The sequence below is a fragment of the Podarcis vaucheri genome, assembly GCF_965113315.1.
Source record: "Podarcis vaucheri genome assembly, chromosome: 10".
In the NCBI taxonomy this organism is placed as follows: Eukaryota; Metazoa; Chordata; class Lepidosauria; order Squamata; family Lacertidae; genus Podarcis; species Podarcis vaucheri.
Window position 1 is genome coordinate 36,836,139 of NC_138748.1, and position 23,153 is coordinate 36,859,291.

General features: G+C 42.2%; 2 protein-coding genes across 3 annotated transcripts in view; one reads left to right on the top strand and one right to left on the bottom strand.

The window, feature by feature from the left end:
• Positions 1-18,985, bottom strand: part of CEP290 (centrosomal protein 290) — a 51,961-nt gene extending 32,976 nt beyond the window's left edge. The window contains exons 1-19 of the mRNA XM_082240931.1: positions 18,584-18,985; positions 17,292-17,412; positions 17,108-17,185; positions 16,066-16,135; positions 15,622-15,668; positions 14,019-14,162; positions 13,098-13,151; positions 12,182-12,334; positions 11,326-11,508; positions 10,932-11,021; positions 10,727-10,849; positions 9,279-9,299; positions 9,060-9,183; positions 7,987-8,159; positions 7,272-7,434; positions 5,956-6,056; positions 5,749-5,836; positions 5,077-5,189; positions 3,416-3,988 (exon numbers count right to left, since the gene is read on the bottom strand). Coding sequence (XP_082097057.1) covers positions 3,416-3,988; positions 5,077-5,189; positions 5,749-5,836; positions 5,956-6,056; positions 7,272-7,434; positions 7,987-8,159; positions 9,060-9,183; positions 9,279-9,299; positions 10,727-10,849; positions 10,932-11,021; positions 11,326-11,508; positions 12,182-12,334; positions 13,098-13,151; positions 14,019-14,162; positions 15,622-15,668; positions 16,066-16,135; positions 17,108-17,185; positions 17,292-17,393 — 2,400 coding nt within the window. The 5' untranslated portion in view covers positions 17,394-17,412; positions 18,584-18,985. The remainder of the gene's footprint in view (positions 1-3,415; positions 3,989-5,076; positions 5,190-5,748; positions 5,837-5,955; positions 6,057-7,271; positions 7,435-7,986; positions 8,160-9,059; positions 9,184-9,278; positions 9,300-10,726; positions 10,850-10,931; positions 11,022-11,325; positions 11,509-12,181; positions 12,335-13,097; positions 13,152-14,018; positions 14,163-15,621; positions 15,669-16,065; positions 16,136-17,107; positions 17,186-17,291; positions 17,413-18,583) is intronic.
• A 323-nt stretch (positions 18,986-19,308) lies between these two features.
• Positions 19,309-23,153, top strand: part of TMTC3 (transmembrane O-mannosyltransferase targeting cadherins 3) — a 34,670-nt gene continuing 30,825 nt past the window's right edge. Inside the window, exon 1 of one of the 2 annotated variants that reach the window (XM_082240976.1) lies at positions 19,309-19,505. The gene's annotated coding sequence lies outside the window, so the exon portion shown is untranslated. Of the gene's footprint in view, positions 19,506-21,648; positions 21,710-23,153 lie in introns of those variants that run through there. The other variant, XM_082240977.1, reaches the window with a different exon arrangement.

Genomic DNA, 23,153 nt, shown 5'->3' on the forward strand with positions numbered 1-23,153 from the left:
GCCTTTCATAATGAGTCACAACAAGGTATCTATCAATAACAGTCACTGCCGTTTTACTGGGATGATCTTTTTTGTAATGATGCAATGATACCACCATTCTCAAACACCTTTATGGGCGAGTACAGCCAATCTTAACATCAGACAGTGACAAATAATTGGTTCAGGTTTCTGAAGTCCCAGTCTTTGTGCCTTTACTCTAGAAAGCATATATATATATATATATATATATATATATATATATATATATATATGCAGGTTTTGGTGTCTTCGGGTGTCTTCCCGTGTAAGAGTCGGGGTGTCTGTGCGACGTTTCAACGAGGTCTCACTCGTCATCTTCAGGCTGGTGCTTTCGGCTTCTTGTTACTGGAACAGAGCAGAATCTGGTGTTTGAGTTCCTATAAATACTGTTGAGGGGTGTGGTGTATAGCCTCCAACGTTCTGGGCAGAGAGGAAGTTCCTAGATTAGTGTGCCTCTTCTTCTTTTGTTCCTTAATTACTTGAGGGATATCTTGAGTGATTTCATGAGTGATATTCTGAATACCACTGGGTGGGTCATTAAGTGTAGATTAGTTGCTAAAGCTTTTGTGTCTTGACCTCTTGAGCTTGTGAAGAGTTTTTCTGAGAAGATGGCTGTGCTGCATTTAGTTGTGCTCTGGCTTGGCTTCGTGTATAGGGGCGAGCTGTGGTTTTGTGCCTTGTGCCAGCCAGATCTGTGTAGGGATTGCAGGGGGGTGCAGCATCCGGAGGTGCCACTATAGTTTGGCTACTGGATGGAGTCTGTAATATGTCTGTGGAGAGGGTCTGGGTTTGGGTCTGGTGTGGTTGATTGGTGACGGCGTTCTGTGTGCCTCTGGTTCTGGTGTCGGTTTTTGTGGGGAGGGCTAATTTCCAGATGTCTGGCAGGCGGGACGTGTCGTCACGCTTGTTCATGTTGTGAGGGTGTTTCTCTATCTCGATGGCTTCCATGATTATTCTCTTGTGGTGATGTTCCATGTTAAAGAGCAATTTGGAATCTGCAAAATTAATTTCGTGTCCTGTTTCTTTCATGTGTTGGAAAAGAGAGGAAGTTTTTTCTTCTTTTTTGACGGCATTCTTGTGTTCTGCGATACGTGCATTTATTCGTCTGTTTGTTTGTCCAATGTACGTGGCTGGGCAGACTTTGCAGGGTATTTCATAGACCCCTTGGTTTTCCAGCTGGATTTTGTCTTTTGGGTTTCTGAGGATATTGGCTATTTTTTGGTTGGTGCAGAAGGCTGTTTTGATATTGTGTTTATGGAGGATTTTGCTGATTTTGTCTGTAGTGCCCTTGATATAAGGAAGGAGGGCCATGCCATTGTTTTCTTCTGTGTCTTGGTTTTTGGGGGGTGTTTCTTTTTGGATTAGCTTCGTAACCCTGTTTTTCTGGTATCCATTGGCGATTAACACATTTGAGAGATTCTGTAACTCAGTTGTCAAGTGGTCTTTGTCAGCCAGGCGTTTGGTTCTGGAGATGAGAGTCTTGGCTACGGAGTTTATTTGTGCAGGGTGGTGGTGTGATTGTGCATGTAAGTAGCGGTTGGTGTGTGTTTTTTTCTGGTAGATAGACACAAAAGCTTTAGCAACTAATCTACACTTAATGACCCACCCAGTGGTATTCAGAATATCACTCATGAAATCACTCAAGATATCCCTCAAGTAATTAAGGAACAAAAGAAGAAGAGGCACACTAATCTAGGAACTTCCTCTCTGCCCAGAACGTTGGAGGCTATACACCACACCCCTCAACAGTATTTATAGGAACTCAAACACCAGATTCTGCTCTGTTCCAGTAACAAGAAGCCGAAAGCACCAGCCTGAAGATGACGAGTGAGACCTCGTCGAAACGTCGCACAGACACCCCGACTCTTACACGGGAAGACACCCGAAGACACCAAAACCTGCATTCCTGTACCCGTGAAAATCTACGAAAGCATATATATATATATATATATATATATATATATATATATATATATGTAGGTTTTGGTGTCTTCGGGTGTCTTCCCGTGTAAGAGTCGGGGTGTCTGTGCGACGTTTCGACGAGGTCTCACTCGTCATCTTCAGGCTGGTGCTTTCGGCTTCTTGTTACTGGAACAGAGCAGAATCTGGTGTTTGAGTTCCTATAAATACTGTTGAGGGGTGTGGTGTATAGCCTCCAACGTTCTGGGCAGAGAGGAAGTTCCTAGATTAGTGTGCCTCTTCTTCTTTTGTTCCTTAATTACTTGAGGGATATCTTGAGTGATTTCATGAGTGATATTCTGAATACCACTGGGTGGGTCATTAAGTGTAGATTAGTTGCTAAAGCTTTTGTGACTTGACCTTTTGAGCTTGTGAAGAGTTTTTCTGAGAAGATGGCTGTGCTGCATTTAGTTGTGCTCTGGCTTGGCTTCGTGTATAGGGGCGAGCTGTGGTTTTGTGCCTTGTGCCAGCCAGATCTGTGTAGGGATTGCAGGGGGGTGCAGCATCCGGAGGTGCCACTATAGTTTGGCTACTGGATGGAGTCTGTAATATGTCTGTGGAGAGGGTCTGGGTTTGGGTCTGGTGTGGTTGATTGGTGACGGCGTTCTGTGTGCCTCTGGTTCTGGTGTCGGTTTTTGTGGGGAGGGCTAATTTCCAGATGTCTGGCAGGCGGGACGTGTCGTCACGCTTGTTCATGTTGTGAGGGTGTTTCTCTATCTCGATGGCTTCCATGATTATTCTCTTGTGGTGATGTTCCATGTTAAAGAGCAATTTGGAATCTGCAAAATTAATTTCGTGTCCTGTTTCTTTCATGTGTTGGAAAAGAGAGGAAGAGGCACACTAATCTAGGAACTTCCTCTCTGCCCAGAACGTTGGAGGCTATACACCACACCCCTCAACAGTATTTATAGGAACTCAAACACCAGATTCTGCTCTGTTCCAGTAACAAGAAGCCGAAAGCACCAGCCTGAAGATGACGAGTGAGACCTCGTCGAAACGTCGCACAGACACCCCGACTCTTACACGGGAAGACACCCGAAGACACCAAAACCTACATTCCTGTACCCGTGAAAATCTACGAAAGCATATATATATATATATATATATATATATATGCTTTCGTAGATTTTAGAAGCCGAAAGCACCAGCCTGAAGATGACGAGTGAGACCTCGTTGAAACGTCGCACAGACACCCCGACTCTTACACGGGAAGACACCCGAAGACACCAAAACCTGCATATATATATATATATATATATATATATATATATATATGTTTGCAAATGTGGCACATTCATCTGTATTGCAGTGGATTAGTTTTAAATATGAAATTGTTTTACTTGGTAATCACTTCAAGATATTTCAAATGAAGTGATTCATAAACAAAACAAATCAATTATGGAAGGCACAAATTTAAGCACATATGAAGATGTCTCACCTCTGACCTAAGGAACATTAATTCACTCCTCAACTGCCTTATAAGACTCTCAACTCGATCTATCTGATATGTATTCATTCGCAAGCCACAATCAAGTCCTTCATCCATGTGTTCTACTGGCCATGATTCTGGAAAATAGCTCTGGTCTTTCCCCATCTCTCTCATATCAGTTCTTAAATCCAACAATTTTATTTCAGAATTGTCCTTCTCATCTCGCAACAGGACCTCCTGCACTACGTAGGAGGACACTGGCTTTCCAAGCAAAGAAAGAGGCAGCCCTTCCTGGAAATCCAGTGACAGGGTCTGAACCCGAGGTGCTTCAGGTCTCTTCATCTGCCTTTCCTGTCTTTGTCGTCTTTTACTAGCCCTTTGTTTCCCTTGCATAGCAGAAAATGATAGTGGACAGTCTGCTCCCAGTTCTTTCGATTCACTGTAACTGACCGGACATAAAGCTTTCCCTAGCATTTCTTTAGATTGCTGCTTTACAGAACTGTAAAGTTCCTCTACTGTAAAAGACTCGGAGCCATCACAGTTATCAGTCACTTGTATCTCTGAATCAAGCTGAAAACTCAACTGAAAAGAAAAGAAGATATGCTTTCACTTTTTCAGAGAAATAAACTTTTAACACGTTCCAGATCTTCTCAATCCATTCCTCAAAGTTTTACTTTTTTCCTCTGTTGCCTCCCACAACTCTGAGGGAAAAGAGTATTGTTTTAGGAGAAGCTATGCTTTTCTTTCTGTACTACATGAATTGCTATTTACAGAATAAAGATCAGCATTCATTATATGTGAAAGCAATTAACAAGATGGCCACACATTAAATAATTTCAATATAGATTTTTTTTGTATACAATGCTTTATTTTTATTTTTAAAAAAGATACCGTATTTTTCGTCCCATAGGACGCTCCGTCCCATAGGGCGCACCTAGTTTTTTGGGGGGGAAATAAAGGGGGGGAAATTCCTTTATTTCCCCCCCCAAAAGCAGGTCAGGGAAACCAAACCAGGTCGAGGAACAGCGGGATGGCGGCGCTGCGCCTCCCTGCTGTCCCCCGAGCTTGTGGGGCTGGCCGATGTCTGCCCGGCGCGAGGGGCGCTCTGCTTCAGGGTGCCTCGCCCGCCGGGCAGCAGGCTGCTATCCGCAGCGTGGGGAGCCCTGCGGGGAACTCCCGCAGGGCTGCCTAGGCTGCGGATGTGTTCCTGAAGTGCCAGGCGCTCTGCTTTCAGGGTGCCCGACGCTCCAGGAAGCAGGCTGCTATCCGCAGCCTAGACATCCCTGTGGGACCTCCCGCAGGGCTGCCTAGGCTGCGGATGTGTTCCCGAAGCACCAGGCGCTCTGCTTTCAGCGCGCCCGGTGCTCCGGGAAGCAGGCTACTATCTGCAGCCTAGGCAGCCCTGCGGGAACTCCCGCAGGGCTGCCTAGGCTGCGGATGTCTTCCTGAAGCCTGGAGAGCGAGAGGGGTCGGTGCACACTGACCCCTCTCACTCTCCAAGCTTCAGCAAAAGCCTGCAATTGCCCCATAGGACGCACCCAGATTTCGCCTTCATTTTTGGAGGGGAAAAAGTGCGTCCTATAGGGCAAAAAATACGGTACTTCAATAATACTCCAATCTAAGAAATCAGTCAAAATGGAATTTACAATGAATAAAACTTAGGCCATTACCTTTTCTTTAACCTCGTCAACGTTAACTGTACTCATAAACTCATATTTACTCCTTCTCATCTTCAGATCTTCAGTAAAGGTATCAATCAGCTGTAGGTCATCTGTATCCAATCCTAATCAGAACAAAGTTTACAAGCAGTACTTCAAAATTTAAAACAATGCAAGGTTGACCTCAGTAGCGATAAAAAGTCTCAAAAGCAAGTCATGTGAAAAAACTCTGTATGTAACTTAAAAGAAAGATCTCTCATTATCTCTGATCCTGCACCACAAAAACATTGGTCCTCACGCATCCAACCTGATTTAGGAAGAGATTAAGGGGGCAAGATAGAACACAGACAGGAACTGGCCAGCCCGGATGCCGAGATCTCACAGGAGGTAGATATTGCTTAAATGAAACAACAATTTAGCAGATCAGATTACCTAGGGAGGTTTAGCATCTCCCTCTAGATATATATTCAAAGGCAAATGCTATAATCATCTGTTTAGGACTGTCATAGACCACACTAGATTCCCAACAAGAGTTCAATGAATTTGAGAAGGATTGTTTAATTCGTTTCCTCAGCGGTACCAAAAATTCATTATTCAGACTGTTCCAAGAGATAAACGAATATATTCTTCTGGAATCATCTATTGTTTGCTGCATGGCGCAAAGTAACTTCAGAGACAACCTACCTAATGTCGCAGCTCTTCTTCCTTTCTCCTGAGCCAGTTTACGAATATGTTGTTTCAGGGCAACTCTTTCTTCTTCTAGTCTTTCAATCTGTAATGTATTCAAATGCCTAGTATTATTATTATTTCAATCTTATTGAAACGGTATGGAGATGAATCAACTGAGATGCTTAGACAAGAAAATCATGACTATGTCCATTTATCACTTGCCTCCTTCAGCAGGATTTGGTTTTCAGCCTTGTACTGCTGCTGTTTCAGTGCTTTGCTGTTTCTAAATTCCGTTAAATCAATCATTGTCTTGGGATCAAGACCTGAAATGTAATACATTGCAGAAATTTGTATATTCAATTAGAAGAATTCCATTCAAGGATGATGGCCTGAGGGATCTAGGGTAGGGAGGAAATTGTCGTCCTACATATCACTCAGTACATAATTATCATCCTACATATCACTCGGGACGCGGGTGGCGCTGTGGGTTAAACCACTGAGCCTAGGACTTGCCGATCAGAAGGTTGGCGGTTCAAATCCCTGCAACGGGGTGAGCTCCCGTTGCTCGGTCCCAGCTCCTGCCAACCTAGCAGTTCGAAAGCATGTCAAAGTGCAAGTAGATAAATAGGTACCACTCTGGTGGGAAGGTAAACGGCGTTTCCGTGCACTGCTCTGGTTCGCCAGAAGCGGCATAGTCATGCTGGCCACGTGACCCAGAAGCTGTACGCCGGCTCCCTCGGCCAATAAAGCGAGATGAGCACCGCAACCCCAGAGTCAGTCACGACTGGACCTAATGGTCAGGGGTCCCTTTACCTTACATATCACTTAGTTGGATATTTTTGCTCAGATCCTCATTTAGCCAGCCACACTAGGAGCAGTCCTCAGCTGCTGCTTTCAGCTTGTTCATTAAAGGCAGAAATATGCTCTAGAATTCTCTAACTGCACTCTCATATACACTTATGAACATGCACTAGGTGGCAGTTCTAGACGTTTCCTAACAATGGCAAATAAACCAACTCTCAGATCCTAGTGAAACGTTTCTCACACTGTCCCTGGTGCAGCAGTGAGGGACTACTTCTTCTGTAATTAATTATTTGTACTTTCCACTTTTGGCGTAGGGGTCATAGTAAGCCCTGGATCTCTTGCTCTGAGGAAAGGGGAGAGAGAGAGAGGACCCAACCTTATGATTACATGATGTCAGATGGTCCTTCCCCTCTGCCACAAAAAATTCTGCTGTCCTTGTCCTAACACTGGAGCTTCACTGTCATGGGTTTGCTGGGGCATTACAGGGGAACAACTGGTTCCTAAAGATCCAACACCTTTCCAGTGTCCCAACATGTTCCTAAACCAGAGAGTATGTTCAGGGGTAGTTCAGTCCCATTTATTTCACTTCCATAGTTTCCAGTGAGAATAAAATAATTAAGGGGAAAAGGATGGAACAGCATAATAGGATCAATTGCCTTCAGTTCACAGTCCCCCTGGTCATAGGAAGGGCCGTTATACAATTAAATATCTCCAAGAGTTAACATGATACATACCCAGTCGTCCACGGAGGTCTTCATTTTCATCAAGAAAATCATTGATTTTAAGTTCAAGTTTGTTAACTTCTTTAATTAATGTTTCAATTTCATGATCCCTTATTTTAATTTGCTTTTTTAAATCTTTTATTTCAGCAACAGCATCTTCCAGGCCATAAATTCCCTTACAAAAGGAAAAGCAGATAAACTAAGAAGTGCATTAACCAAATGGATTAACCAAGAAATATAGTAACACAAATTCACGGAAGATAAGGCTATCAAAGACTACTAACCATGATAGATATGTTCTACCTCTACTGTTGAAGACTTTTGAATATCAGCTGCTGGAAACCACAAGAGGAAAGAGGGTTGCAGCTTACAAGCTTCCCACAGGCATCTCGTTGGCACCCTTAGAACAGGAGGCTGGACTAGATGGGCCACCGGCTTGATATATATATGTGCAATTAAACTTAATGAATTTTCATCTTTTCTGTGGTTCTACTATCATGATCACAAGACATTGACCTATTAATGGTCTAACAACTTTGGCTAATGTAATATATTCAAGGGAAGGGGCAGATCTGGCATGGACAGAAATTATAAATAAAGAAAAGGACTCCAGGACAGATTCTTTCATCACCCCAGGGGCATATTATTTTAAATTATGTGTGACCCATTTAACAAATTTGTCTTCCCCATACCCTTTTAGAGTATTGTGTCAAATCAAACCACATACCGATTCATAATCTCTCATTCGTTTCAGAGTGTCAATAAGTTCTTTGTCCTTCTCCCTTGCATCAGCTTCTGCAAGTTCTGCTACCATTTCAGCTTCTTGGGTTTTCTGTTCCAACATATGTAATTTCTCTTGGATGTTCCCAATATGGCCCTGTTGAGCAGAAGATGACAGACCTAAAAAGATACAACAGACGTCCATAGAAAGTTGGTGAGAAACTAACTGGAAGACATACTGACAGTGAATGAAAATTAAGAGAGAAACTCATAGCGAGTAACAATTAATCAAACCTCCTTCCCATCATATATATCTAATCCAGGAAGGGGAGAGCATTAAATATTCAGTCTTGCATATACAAAAGCAGGAGCTCTGTAAGAACTTGCTCCTATGCAATAAGCAGGACCAGAACTGGGTGAGGTTTTCTCCAAAGGAAGGTCAAACATCTGCAGTTATAAGGACAAACCTGCCTGTGGAATGTGTGAGACCTCAGGAAGAATGGTTTATATTCAATAAATGCACCATAAGACATACAACAGGAAATGAAATATCCATAAAAGGTTCAGGCCATTGGTAGGGAACCTCTGGGCTTAATTAGATCCAGCAGGACATTTGGAATAAACCAATACCTACCTCTCCCATACCTAACGTCTTCTGATGCAGACATGGCAAAAGCTTCAGCTACTAGGAAAGGAAGAATCCTCCTTCACAGCCATGGCTTGAAGTTTTAATCACCTGACATCATATTAACTCAGGTGATTGACTGGTGGGTGGTTTGGCCCACTTGTGGAAGTGGCCTGCAGAGGACTGGCCTCTGCATGTGGCCCTCCAACTGGTTGAAATGTATCATTATGAGGCCATGCAGACATAATGCTCCCACTCAGTAGTGGTCCACAAGAGTATGTGCTTTCTTGTCTCATGCACAAAATCCACAGTATTAGTCACGATAAATGGGTTCAGCACAGACAAGAATCATGGTTAACACTAACCAAACTTGAGTCTTAACCAGGTTATAAAATCAGTTTCAAATCCAGTCAAAACATATGGCTAAAGTTACACAAAACACATAAACAAGTTACTTTTTTCTTTTTGAAGTTCTCTTTTCATGTCCTCAATAAGCACGGCATTCTTTTCCATCTCTTTCGTATACTGTTCAACCTGTTCCGTGAGCAGTTTGATCTGACTGTCTCTTTCTTGCACACCCTGAAAAAATATAATTTGGTACCTAATTAATAGCACTGATAGTAAGCCATTAACAAACAAAAGATCAATGTTAAAAGAAAAACAGAAGTACTTACAACATAGAGTTCTGATATTATCTAGAAGAACGACAAGGAAAGGCAAAAGCAGCAAAAATAAAAGCAGAGAGGTAAAAATAAAATGCACATCCTGCATCTTTATAAAAACGAGGAACTTTTTAAAGCTAAACTCAATTTAATTTGTACTTTGGTCCAGACAGATATTACTTACCTTATACTGTTATATGAAAACAGAACTAACATTTTAACTGCATACAACAGTTTTTTTCATAATTTACTCCAGGGTAACATATGCCAAAGAGCCACATGTTAGCTACTATGGGTGCACCGTGCATGCATGTGAAGTTTCCACATTAAAATTATAGTATAAGAATTTTCCAGGGGTCCACAGATTTTTGGGGGGAGAAGTGCTACCACCCCCCTCACTCTGCGCTTTTGGAGAAAGTACAAGCAAAAGATAAGCCAGAGGTTGCCGTTCATTGCTGAAGGCCCCACAGGCAGGAACAGGCAAAGAAGCTGGCATGCTTTCAAACAGGGCCACAGCCCCATTGATTAATAGTGACCCTCAACTTCAGAGCTAAATGTTTCGTGTATGAAGACCATTAGTTATAGTTGGAGTGGATCCACTGAAATCAATCATCTCAGGTTAGTTTAAATTCCTTGATTTCAGTGTGTCTATTCAGTGTGTGACATAGCTGGGTATAACATAAGATTATAACATAATAAAATGTAAACAAGTGAAAGAAAGTATAGTTCATGCTGGAAAAGATATATATATGTTTCAGCTGAGTTTATAGTAAGTTTTAATACATGCAGCTCATTAGAAAATGAAACACTGTTTTAACAGATACACATTTTTGGTCTACAACACCTATTAAAATCCTAACACGTGGAGAAGTCATCAGATTTCCCCTCCAAATGAAACTTAGGTTTCATAATTCATAAGTAGGAACCAGTGACGGTGAACCAGTGAACCTACTCTGTAAGTAGGAACCAATTTGAACCAGTGAAGGCGGTGAAGGTCTAGTGTGAGTGTCTAGAGGTGGTTGGAGGATGGATGGTGGCTAACAGATTGAGGCTGAATCCTGACAAGACAGAAGTACTGTTTTGGAGGGACAGGCAGATGTAGAGAACTCCCTGGTCCTGAATAGGGTAACTGTGCCCATGAAGGACCTGGTACGCAACCTGGGAGTCATTTTGGACTCACAGCTGTCCATGGAGGCACAGGTCAATCCTGTGTCCAGGGCAGCTGTCTACCAGCTCCACCTGGTACGCAGGCTAAGACCCTACCTGCCTGCAGACTGTCTCACCAGAGTGGTGCATGCTCTAGTTATCTCCTACTTGGACTACTGCAATATCTCCCCTCTAAAACAGGGACACAAAGTAAACTTCTTCTGTTCATTGTGTTGTACTCTATACTCATGCATAGATTTCTAATGTTTAACACAAATATTTGTTTGGTTTCTTCTTATTGGAGAGAAAACTACCTGCTGGAGGGCCATAACGCTACTCTTGTCAGCATCAAGGTGGGCCATTTTCAGCTTCTCTCTCAGAGTTAACAACATTTGCTGATACTCAATGATTTCTTCATCTTTAGAAGCCAAGATTCCCTGCAAAGTAGAATATGGTAAGGTGGAAAATCTTCAACAAAACGTAAATCTTAAAAGGTAGCTGAAATAAGATATGTAATACCTTCCATTCTTCCACTTTTTCATTCACAGCTGCCATGAGAGGGTCATCTTCTTCATTCTTTGCTTTAAGTTGCTCCATTAACTCATGCACCTGTGAGGTACCATCGATATATGATGCATGAAATATGACGTATGAAAATACAAGCTATGAGTGTGTTACTCCAAATGCATTAACAAAGGGAATCAATGGTTATCCAGTTTTTACTCTTTTTGCTTACTGAATCAAATACTTATTTAATGATCAATTTGTCATCACTCAGTGGTCACACAGGATGTGTCATCTTTCTGATTTGATTTTTCTGTTTTGGTCCATTGTATTCCAATTTTAAGGTCTTTTATAGTTGTACAGTATCTTTACTAATCTGCTTCTGGAAAGAAGGTAGGTTACATTTTACCTGAAACTTATACTGTTCCTTTTCCTTCTTTAGTTGGTCCACAACAATGTCAGATTGCTGCACGATAAGCTTCATTTTATTGTACTCATCAGTCATCTTTTCCATTTCTTGCACCGATTCTTCTAGATTCTTCCTCATTTCCTGATTCTGAGCCTCTAATTTTTCATTAGCTTCAGTCAAACTCTACGAATTTAAAAGTAAAATATTTATAATGAGAAACCCATTTCAAAGTTGAAAAAGGCCAGCTCCGGCAAACTCCAAAATGGACTGATAGAGCCAACCCTGGATCCAAGTAAAGTAGGGTTGATTTTTACCACAAGACCACCACAACTGACAACCACTGCTGAATCCACTGAAATATATTACTCACTTACTTCTTAGCCCCAAAGTCTAAAACAAAGCCATCTGCAACATTAATAATCATGAGATCTTAAGAGCCATATCCTAAGTGTCCATCTAGAAAAATTGGAGCGATGCCATCTTCATATCAGCAGAAGATACAAAATTCACTGAATGCTGATGTTTTAAATTCTTCTGTTATTTTCGTGCTGCTGATTATATCAATATACAGCAAAAAAAAAATTGAATAATTTTTAATATGCTGATACTTATATGCTGTTTTGGTCATTATTGTAGAAAAGCAGGATAAAAATAAATTAAAACACCACTGTCACAAATTTCTCTAATTATTGAAAGGTGAAGTACTCATCACAATAACCCAAATTCCTAACTAAGTATCCTTGGCACAAGAAAGACTCCGAAAGTCCACTAGATAGAATGATACAGTCCGAAGATTTATATTAGATTCAAAATTCTGAAAATAAAGACAAGACAAGGGCAACCCCTTTAAGTTTACCTGAATTTCATCTAGATACTGGACAAGCTCAAAGTTCTTTTTTGATAACTGTGACCTGTAATCTGATTCTTCTCCTCTTCGTGAAAGAAGCGTTTCTTTTTGTGTATCTATCTGTCTCTGATAGTCAATTACATCCTGACGAAGTTGTTCATTCTGCATAAGACAAACAGGAGGAATTGGGAAAATTATACAAATCAAGCATTTGAAATGTGCCAACAAATGCCACAAGTCAATGTGTGATCTACAGTATCTGAAACAAACTACAATATCACACACAAATATATCCAATAATCCTACAAACTATTAAGCTGAATACTCACCCTCTTTTTTCTTCGCTTTTTCTTCAAAGGAAATAGAGTAGAATAAGAAAGAAAATCAAGGCTAATTAACATATAACTTAGGAAAGCTTAAAAGTAAAAAGAAGAGAGCTGTTCATAATTGGCCAGGAAACATCAAAAAAACACATTAACAGCGTAATGCTATGAAATTTATGTTGGCAGTGGCTAATAAGTTAAAGTGAGAGGTCTTTGTGCAAGAAGGTGAGGACTTCCTTTCTCCTTGCATCAGAATTCACCCATCGCAGTGATTTAAATCATTCCAAATTAATGGGCCTAAATTTAAAAAATATATTTAGGACTTGGATACAAGCCAGAGGTAAGAAATGATAGACAGACAGCAGGTTAGAAGTACAGTTCCTGATAAAACAGTTGTGACAGTAAGACAAAGAAAACAAGCAGGTTATAAAGAACACCTATGAAACAGAAAATACTCCTTAGTAACACAAGTCCTTGCCGCCCTACAACAGAGTCTCACTCTAAATTATTTAAAATACTATTTTAAACCAGAGGAGGGAGGGAGAGCTGCATGCATGGGAGGGAAGGTCAATCAAACATTGATTCCAAAGGTCTTCACTAACCTCCCTTCTCAACTTGCTGTTTTCATTTTCTGCATCCTCATTCCGAAGAGCAAGCTAAAACAACAAAATTAGTTAGCTAGGAAAATGTATCAAGTACAAAACGAAGGCATATTTTCCAGAAGTATCAACACTCCTGGAGTACATGAATAGTAAATATTGTATTATATATGCATAGATAGGTAGGTAAATAGATACACACAAACACACACACAGGGGGAGGGCAGCTGCTGCTCGCATTTCTCATCAACCCTTCCTACCAACTACCCCAACAAATCCTTCAATGCTATTGCAAGTCCACTTCCTTTACAACTCACCCAAAGCCCACATCCCCTCACAGCTCCTTAAACGAATTCAACTGATCTCAGCCTACCTGCCAACCCACCCCCACCATATTGCCAATCCCTCTCCCCTCACAGCTTGCTCCAATGCCAAGATCCCTCTGTACTGCTGCCACTGGGGAGGGGCAAGGGATTGAAGAGAACAAAATATTTCATCCCTTTGCTCCTCTTAAAACTGTACAAGACTGCGCTGCTTTACAGTGGTACCTCGGGTTACATGCGCTTCAGGTTACACTCCACTAACCCAGAAATAGTACCTCGGGTTAAGAACTTTGAATGAGAACAGAAACCGTGCTCTGGCGGCGCGGCGGCAGCAGGAGGCCCCATTAGCTAAAGTGGTGCTTCAGGTTAAGAACAGTTTCAGGTTAAGAACGGACCTCTGGAACGAATTAAGTACTTAACCTGAGGTACCACTGTATATTTCTAAATTCCCGGTCTCATAGTGTATTCACAACCTCTGTTTTGTGCAAATGCATACATCTTTAACTTTTTTTCCCATTTCTATTGCTATTATTCAATACAAGTCTTCAATTTTATATTACTTTCCACAGTTTTATAGATGTCTACTTAAAATACTGCATACCTGTTCATTGACTTTCTTTTCTTTCTCCAGCTCCTTCTCCATATCTGCCAACTCTCTGTCTTTTTGTTCCATCTGCCTTTCCAGCTGACGGATCTCATCACGCAAAAAGCGAGTATCACGAACACCAGTAGATCGATGTGCTGCCTTAAAACACCATTAAAATATAACAAGCTATGAATGTGTTTCCAGTTAAGGTAAGCAGGATAGTACAGAACTGTTTTAATCAACATTTCAACACACACACACACACACACACACACACACACACACAAACATTTTGTATTCATTCATTCTGCACAAGTTGGGAAAAGTCAGGTTATACCTGACTTTAATCTAATATTTGTACTGTAGCGTATTTCAGCTTCAAAAATTCAAATGGTTTAAAATAAAGGTATGCTTTAAAGGACTAAGGTAAACGTAAAGGGACCCCTGACCATTAGGTCCAGTCGTGGCCGACTCTGGGGTTGCGGTGCTCACCTTGCTTTACTGTCCAAGGGTGCCGGCATACAGCTTCTGGGTCATGTGGCCAGCATGACTAAGCCGCTTCTGGCGAACCAGAGAAGTGCACGGAGACACCATTTACCCTCCCATCTGTTCATCTACTTGCACATTGACATGCTTTTGAACTGCTAGGTTGGCAGGAGCTGGAACTGAGCAACGGGAGCTCACCCCGTTGCGGGGATTCGAACCGCCGACCTTCTGATCGCCAAGTCCTAGGCTCTGTGGTTTAACCCACAGTGCCACCCGCATCCCCTTAAAGGACTAACTATGCAAAATTATATATGTTTAGCTGTTTTACATTCCCACTATGTTTAATACATGAAGGAAAATCGAAAAGTGATTTTGTCATAGCGTGCAGTAGGAACTTTCCTTTGCTACATTCTAAAAGCACTATGCTACAGATGAAACCTGTGATCAAAATAGCTGTGATTTCAACCAATAAGGGTCTGACCTTCCTACAGTTAAGCAAATTTAAGTCCTGCTTATTTCATTTGCCCTTTGAAATTGCAGGACACGGTTTAAAAGTATCTAACTTTAAAAGGTTGAATTACACACTTACAATTATAGTTATGTCCCCAAATGTTCTGTTTATGTTTAATCAAATCAAATGTTAAAAATATAGACTAGAAATGCAATCCTATTCTCCTCTACAATGTTTATGATTGGAAGGGGTTAGGATTATATGTAGTTTCCTCCCTTCCATCCTCCAGGGGGAGACTGCACAGAAGGGAAGCTAAACTTTCCTCAGGCACAGGGAAAGCTATCACCAGCTGTTCTTGCCAGTATGAAGCTGGGATGTTCCACAGTGGGGTTTGGGTCTCGTAAAGGTGGCAATCATTGAACCCCTCAACAGTGCCAGACTGAGGCTGGCACAGCAGAAAATATGTTCTTTCCCACTCCTTCTGCCCTGGCCAGAACGAGCCAGCAGGACTTGGAATGTATTGGTGGACTTGCTGTTCCACTCCACCACTGCCCTGCCTCTCATTAGGATTGCTTTGCCAATGCCCATTAAAAAAATAATAACTTAATAATGCTATACATCAAGTAGTACCACCAAGAACACAATAAATAGTATAAAATTCAACTTTACATTTTGGCATACCTCTAACTCCTTTTCCAGTTTCATCACTTTAGTTTTTAACTGATTTTCTGTTAGAATAAAGAAGACACACAAAATTACCAAAATATATTCCCATAAGCCTCCAAATGAAATCTACAATAAGCTTGGTGGCAACCTCTACTAACATTACAATGAGTGACTTATTTAAATCAAATTTTAGTAACAACGAAATTGAAGCTACATTATGATACTTTTTGTAAAAAAAATACTCTTTACATAGTTTTGAAAACAATAAAACAAGCAATAGAGGAGAAATGGCAAATCACATGTTGATGGACTGTCACTATAAATAACTGAACTCAGGAACTTAAATATGCTTTAACTTCTAATGGAAGTTTCCATCATCGTCTACTGACCCTGCTGAAAATTGTGAATATACAAGTGTACACGTAAGTGTATGTTACTTATCCAAAAAACTGATGGTACCAAATTTGGCTTGCTCCTCCCCAGCTTTCTCAACTTCTTCCAATGCCAGTTCTACTTCTTGATTTTTCATCTACAACAAAAATAGAAGTAAGACAAGTGCCCAGAACAAATAATTACATATGAAGCTACAAGATTACCGTATGTACACTAAAAGAAGATGCATGTTGCTACACACAAGTAAACACAATATAAGCAAGCAGAGGTTTTAGTTTGGAGGAATGCATCTGTTATAAATTTCAGCAGATCATATAAAGCAAGCAACAGGGAGCGATTCATCCAGCTATTTCCAAATGTGCCCTTTTGAAAAATGACCATGCCCACTTTTCAGCTCCTGTGGGGTTGGGAATGGATCCATGCAATCCTTAGCTCAAAAAAAAAGAAAGAAAAGAAACCACTATACTATGCATCAGAAACCAAGAAACTTTCTCATTTTCACACTTGACATAGGAATTGGGTAGAAAACTTTAAGACCCAGAAGAAAAACTCCAGGGAAATTAGACTGTTTCCTAACAGGGTTATTCAGACTAAGGACTGGGAATCTTTCAACAGGTGTACACCTTCCTGTAGACCAGTAGGACAAAACTCAAATTACTCAGGGCACTGTCACTAGCATTCAAGAGGGTTGCACTACTGCATTAACTATGAAAAAGCATTTCTGTCACATTTTTCCTAACTGCATTTATCAACCAAAGGAACTGTAGATGGGCAGGCCAAAATGACATGTTTCACCTCAAAATTATAATTTATCCCTTTAAAAAAAACAGTAATTACCCTGTGACACAAACATCAGAACTTCCACTATAGATTAAGTGAAGAAGACTGACTTTCCGCAACAAGATGGACTTTTGCCACGCCCCTGACAGGAACAACTGCACTTACTACTGTTGGGGGCACCTGCTGACTTGGCTGGAGGGGAAAGGCTGCAAGCAGAGAGTTTGCCCTAGGATGGAGGAAATAAGACTCTGCATTGCTGCCTAGCCTGGAATGGAAAGCTCATGCAAAATTTGCTTCTTAGAAGTAATTAGGACGCATCAGTACTGACCCTCATTAGTGACTGAGAAATTTTAAAAAGCTGAATTAAACGTTCAGGGTTCTCATCCTTCAGATCGCTTCCATCAACCTAAAGATAAAAGCAAAATACTTTATTACTATTAAACAGTTTAATATTAAGCATTATATCCATTTAGTTTCTTCACATAAAATGCTCAATTCACTGTTCAAAATACCTTAGCCAACATCTCCAGCAAAGTATCTGCTAGCTCCTCCTGACGAGGTAAAGAATCAGGATCTACTCTCATAACCTTCTTCCATTCTAAAATGGGTGCCATCTTGAATGTTCATTTATCTCTGTACAAAAAGAAAAAGAAAGGTATTTTGAGAAGACATGAAAATATCCACAAAGGTAGTCATTCCCTTTACAAAGATATTTACAAAGGAAGCAAAAGACATTTACAAAGATATTTACAAAGGAAGCAAAAGTTTACTAGACATTATGTTCATGATATAAACAGAAACACAAAACAAGTCATTATTAGAATCAAAACATTCTTGCTTTTGTGCTCAAGTGCTTCAGCATCATTTCCATTTTTAAAATCTCTAACTGTACTAGGAGTAGTTCAGGAGGAGCACTCACTTATAGGAGGGGCTCTCCTGAGCATACAAGAGAGGGAAAGGACAACTAACGGCATAAGTGCATGGCTTTGTTGATCTCACATGGGATTGAATACCACAACTTTAGAGTCGCTGCTAAGAAAACCCTAAAGTACAGACAGTGCCTTTTGTTTTTCATACAGTAGTTGTGAGGTTTCCACATGCCACTTCCATCCCTCATCCAACGTAGCATATCCGTCAAGTGAGGATAACATTGTAAACCATCAAACTTGCTCCCACAGGAGACCGGTGATGGCTATCAGCTTGGATGGCTTTAAAAGAACACTGGACAAATTCATGGAGAAAACCATTCATGGTTACCAGTCAGGATATGTTACTCTGCTCTGCTGCTACAGTTGGAGGCATTAGAACCAATTGCTGGGAACCACAGGAGGGGAGAGGACTATCTTGCGCCAAGGATCCTGCTTACCGGATTCCCACAAACACCTGTTTATCCCCTGTGAGAACAGGATGCGGTGCCAGGTGAGCATGGCTCGTTTTTTATGTCCTTACCTGATGCAGTGGGCTCAAGGCCACAACCCCTATGGTCATGAAGCGCACACACTTTCAAGCGAGCACACCTTAAGTCTATAGAGGTATATAGCTGTACCTATAGTTCACGGGGGTATATAGCTGAGGTATATAGAGGTATATAGTTATAGGTATATAGCTATATAGAGGTATATAGTTGAACCTATAGTTCACGGGGGAGAAAAGATTAACAGATTGGCTGGTCTTTCAATGTCTACTACAAGACTCTCTAAAAGGAGTTTAAACACACACACACACACACACAGGCCTTCGCCATAAACCTTTCGAAAGCGCCTGGGTCAGCTGGGAAAGGAAGCGAAGCTATGAGCCTTTTTACCCCGGATACCTAGGATGCGGAGGCTCCACGCAACCTCTCCTGCGCGCTTCGCAGTGAGCCAGTAGGTTTACTCCAGAGGAAGCGGGTCGAGGATTGCAGCCATTTGTTTCCCCAGGCAAGGAAACGCCTCTCCGCTCTCGGAGCCAAACGGTCAGCGAGGAGTGCAGCCTAGTGGCCGCTAGTCCCCCTTCCGGAGCCCCGCCTCGCCCGCCAGGTGCAGGCGACGTTAATCCGCGTTTATTTGTTCACGAAAACATCCCTCCCTCCTTCTGGCTCGCTGGTTTCCTCAAGTCGTTCACCGAGGAGGCGGAGCAGGCCGCTGCTGCTAGGCGACGCCCTCAAACACTGCTCGCCCTCAGCCGGAAGAACCCGGATCTTCTTAACTGGAGCGAGAGCCGAGTCAAAACTCCCGCGGGACTACAACCCCCATCATGCCCCAGCCGAAGACCACAAGTCCCGGCATGCCTTGGGGTGAACGGACCGAAAAGGAACAGCCGCGGTGTGGCGCGCGCTGAGGCTGACTTCGCACTGAACAAGGGCAGGCGCGCTTTCCCGAGTGAGCGTGCCTGCATGCTTGTTCACGGCATGCCGTGGCCTTCAGCAGGGAAAAGATACCGCCGAAGGAATCTTAGGCTAAAGGGCGGGAGCCACGGGGAGGACTACATATCCCAGGCTGCTCCGCGCCGGCCAAGAGGCAGAAGTCGGCGGAGTATCCACCGCTTGGAATGCCGGGGGAGGGAGTCGGGCTTCCCAGCATCCTTTGCCGAGCTCCGTGGGTGACAGGGGAAGTGTCTGCGCGTGCGCACTTACGGGAGGGAGGCTCCGCTCGCTCGCCCCGCGTTCGGTTTTCCCAGGGAGGTGCGGCTGAAGCACCAGCGGAGCGAGACATGGCGGAGAGCGTGTGCATCCCAGGCGAACCCAGGTACAGGATCGCGCGCAGCTAAAAGCTGCGGGGAGGGTCTTGGATCGGGGTTCTGAGAGAAGAGAGCGGCTGGCTCTCTGGCCCCCACGCGACGGGGACGGGAGAGGGACGGAGGGGAAGAGGCGGGGGTGCTTGGTTCTGCCCGGTGCGGTTTCTTGCGCGACTCTCGAGGAGAGCGCTGCAGCTTCCATGCCAGGTACAGGATTCAACCCGATGTAGGGATGAATCGCCTTTGCTTTTGGAATTGCGCCGGACCTCGCGTGCAATTCATCAGCTCGCGGTCTCCCTTAAGGTGGGAGGATGTACTGCTAAGATACGGTCGAAGGAAAGGCTTGCGGTGTATAGCGTGAGTGTTCACACGTGACGCTTGTGAAGACCCCCGAGTTAAGTCGTGGATTTCTTCGTGCATATCATGGGCGTGATGGGGGGCGGGGCAGAGAGGAAAGTGCTCTCTGTGTAGAAAATAGTGCAAGAAAATAGTTGCACATGCCCCATGGGAAAACCTAAGTGTTTCCCAACTGATTAGTGCACCGTAGGCCCAGCACAATCCCGTGCATCTTTACTCGGAAGCAAGTGTTTGTGCATTCCATAGGATCTACTCCGGAAGTAAACGAGTTTAGGATTGCACCCTCAAGCTGCAGCGAAGTTAAATGGCTGCACATTAGTTCCAACTGAGTGAAACGATTGGTTACATGGGGCTTAAGCGCTACTTTCTCTTACTTTCTCTGTATTTATACTGTGGAGATTCCAGTTACTGTGTAACAAGTTATGAGCAAACCTTACAACTACTGTAACGCGTGGCGTTTTTCGTTACGATGTTGATTTCATCAAGTAGATAGTAGCAATGCAGAGTAAAGTGACTGCTGTTATGTTTTGTTATTTTACAAGCTGTAACATTTGTTAAGGAATGCTTTTGAGAACAGGCTGCAACAAAACTCATTTTAGAATAGGAAGAGGGTAGAGGAAACATATACCCAAGCACACACACAGTAATTATATATAAACTTGGGTATCACTTTCCTTCTGCATAGATAATTTATTAGAAAGGTTTAATGTTTGTTGGTGACTGTATCTATACTGTATCTATTCACCATTTACAGACTATGAGCTGGGGGGGAGGAGCCTGAAACTTTGAGGCAAAATGTGGTTCTGACTGCTTATCCCCATCTGCAATGTTGCTTTGTTTTATTTGACCTCTTATCATAAGCAGCCTTGAGCAGCTTGAGTAAAGAACAGTCCAGTAATTGGGATGTTCAACAATACTGAACCAAAGGCATTCTAATTGTCTTCTTTCATTATTCATGTGTCTTTTTTTTGTTTTGTTAGCATAAGCCTGACAAGGAATAATCTGTTACATGTGAATATTCTTGATATTTTCAGCTTGTCACTTCCCAGACTCTCTCTTTAAGAACCAATAAAAAGATCAAAGCTCTCTTATAAATGCATTATTGCTTTTTTATGCTCAGAGAGAAGCTTGCTTACCTTACAAACAAACATTTTAAAGCAATTAGTGCGATGCAGAATGCCAAATGGTTGTTGCAAAAGTAGTAATTGACTCTACTCCAGTTCGACAAAGATGTTTTTAATATACCGTACCGTAACTGGATGTGGTGATTCAAGCCCCAGTCCAAACAATGGATTTCCACACCATATCACAAACTCCTTTTGAAGATTTTGGGAAGGGTTGTAGTGCAGTGCTTTGCATTCAGAAGCAAGATGGACTGACTCAGTATGAGATCATTTCCTGTGTTGCTTGTTTGAATTTTAAAAACAAAAGCACCATAGAATTGTACAGTTGGAAGGGAACCTGAGGGTCATCTAGTCCAACCCCCTGCAAGGCAGGAATCTCAACTAAAGCATCCATGGCAAATGGCATCAAGTCGCTTCTTAAAAACCTCCAAGGAAGGAGAGCTCCCAAGGGAGCCTGTTCCACTGTTGAACAGCTGTAACTGTCAGAAAGTTCTTCCAGATATTTAGTTGGAATCTTCTTTCTTCGTTCTTGTAACTTGAAGCCATTGGTTCAGTTCCTATCCTCTGGAGCAGGAGAAAACAAGTTTGCCAGCAGTTCAAACTCATACTGTAAATGTTTCTAGGTGTGTGATGCTCTGGATTTTGATAACTATGTTCAATGAGGTGTGGAGAATGGATTCATATTACAATTCCGCACTTCATCTTCCTATATTTGTCAGATTACCATAATAAAGGTCAGCATTCTAGATCTTCCAGTTTTTTGCCTTTATCCAAAGTATAAACTTAAAGCAATCCTGTCAAAAAGCAACAATCAAAAATAAGACCCAGCAGCAGAAATTATACAGTTGAAACCTGCTAAGATCAAACATGTTTTGTTTCCATATAAAAAGACATCAGGAAGTTACTCCATAGTCCAAGCACTACTGCCAAGAAGGCTCTGTCTCTCATGCTTGCTCACATAACCACCCAAGATGTTGGCATAGAGAACAGCAGCTCTGGAACAGACCCTTCTTGAGATAGCAAGGTTCAAGACTGTTTAGCAGTGATGGCCAAACTTGGCCCTCCAGCTGTTTTTGGACTACAATTCCCATCATCCCTGACCACTGGTCCTGTTAGCTCGGGATGATGGGAGTTGTAGTCCCAAAACTACTGAAGGGCCGAGTTGTTGCTTTGAAAGGAGCCTAGAAACCAAGTAATCAGTGAAACTGAAACAAGGTTGGAGTTCTGTGCTTCAGTTGTTGGGCTGCAGGCAAAAGTCTGACTATCACATTTTGAAGAAATCAACCTTTCACCGTTCACATTTTAACAAGGCAAGTGCACAATAGGCTTCTTCCTCAAAACAGTTTGTAGCACACATCTTTCTGTTCACAGTGAGTGAATTCAGGATGATTTACATCTTTGAGTTGCCCTATATGATCTATTCATTGTCTTAGTTATATTATCTAGTTTTGTGCAACAATATGTCCAGACACTTCTGTTCTCCCATAGGGCATTGGTGCTCAGCATTGTCATTTGAAATGTAATCTGTGGTTCATGAGCTGTCCGAGTGAATCTACAGAGGGATGAGCCAGACCCATGACTCATTTTTCCTAACACATTTTATTTCTCATAGTTAGCCAAGATCCCTTCCATTTGGGGAGATCGTTACCTTGGATGTTAGAAAGAATTGAAGAATTGAATTGGACATCTCTGTAATGTCCAAAGGGTCAGTGCAGGCCTGACAAGTCTCTTTCTAATCTTCTCAACATGCTATGTTTGAAACACCTGTTGGGCTACATGCAAGATCTGCAGATGCTACAAAGAAAAAGTCCAGCTGATGTTTTTACAAGCAACTCTTTAAGTGATCATAAGTCTTAAATTAGTTTTGTGCAATGGTGGTCAAACCCTTTACTGAAGGGGAGACTCCCAAAAATTCCTTCACCTTTGCAGGCAAACTATATTTTCAGTTGCAAACATTCTCCTTGAGGCCTAAAAAAGGGCAAAACTAGTGGTATAATTCCAGTTGCCTGCTCTTGCATAATCCCTCTTCATTTGAGACGAATTGTGAAATCACTTGTAGCTGAGTTAGCAAGATGGGGTAAGATGCTGAAGATGTAAACAAAAGATTCCCTTGCTCCCTTGACTCATGGGAAATCCTTGTCTGTTCCAGGTTCTCTGCAGTAGGCTAAAGGTAAATTC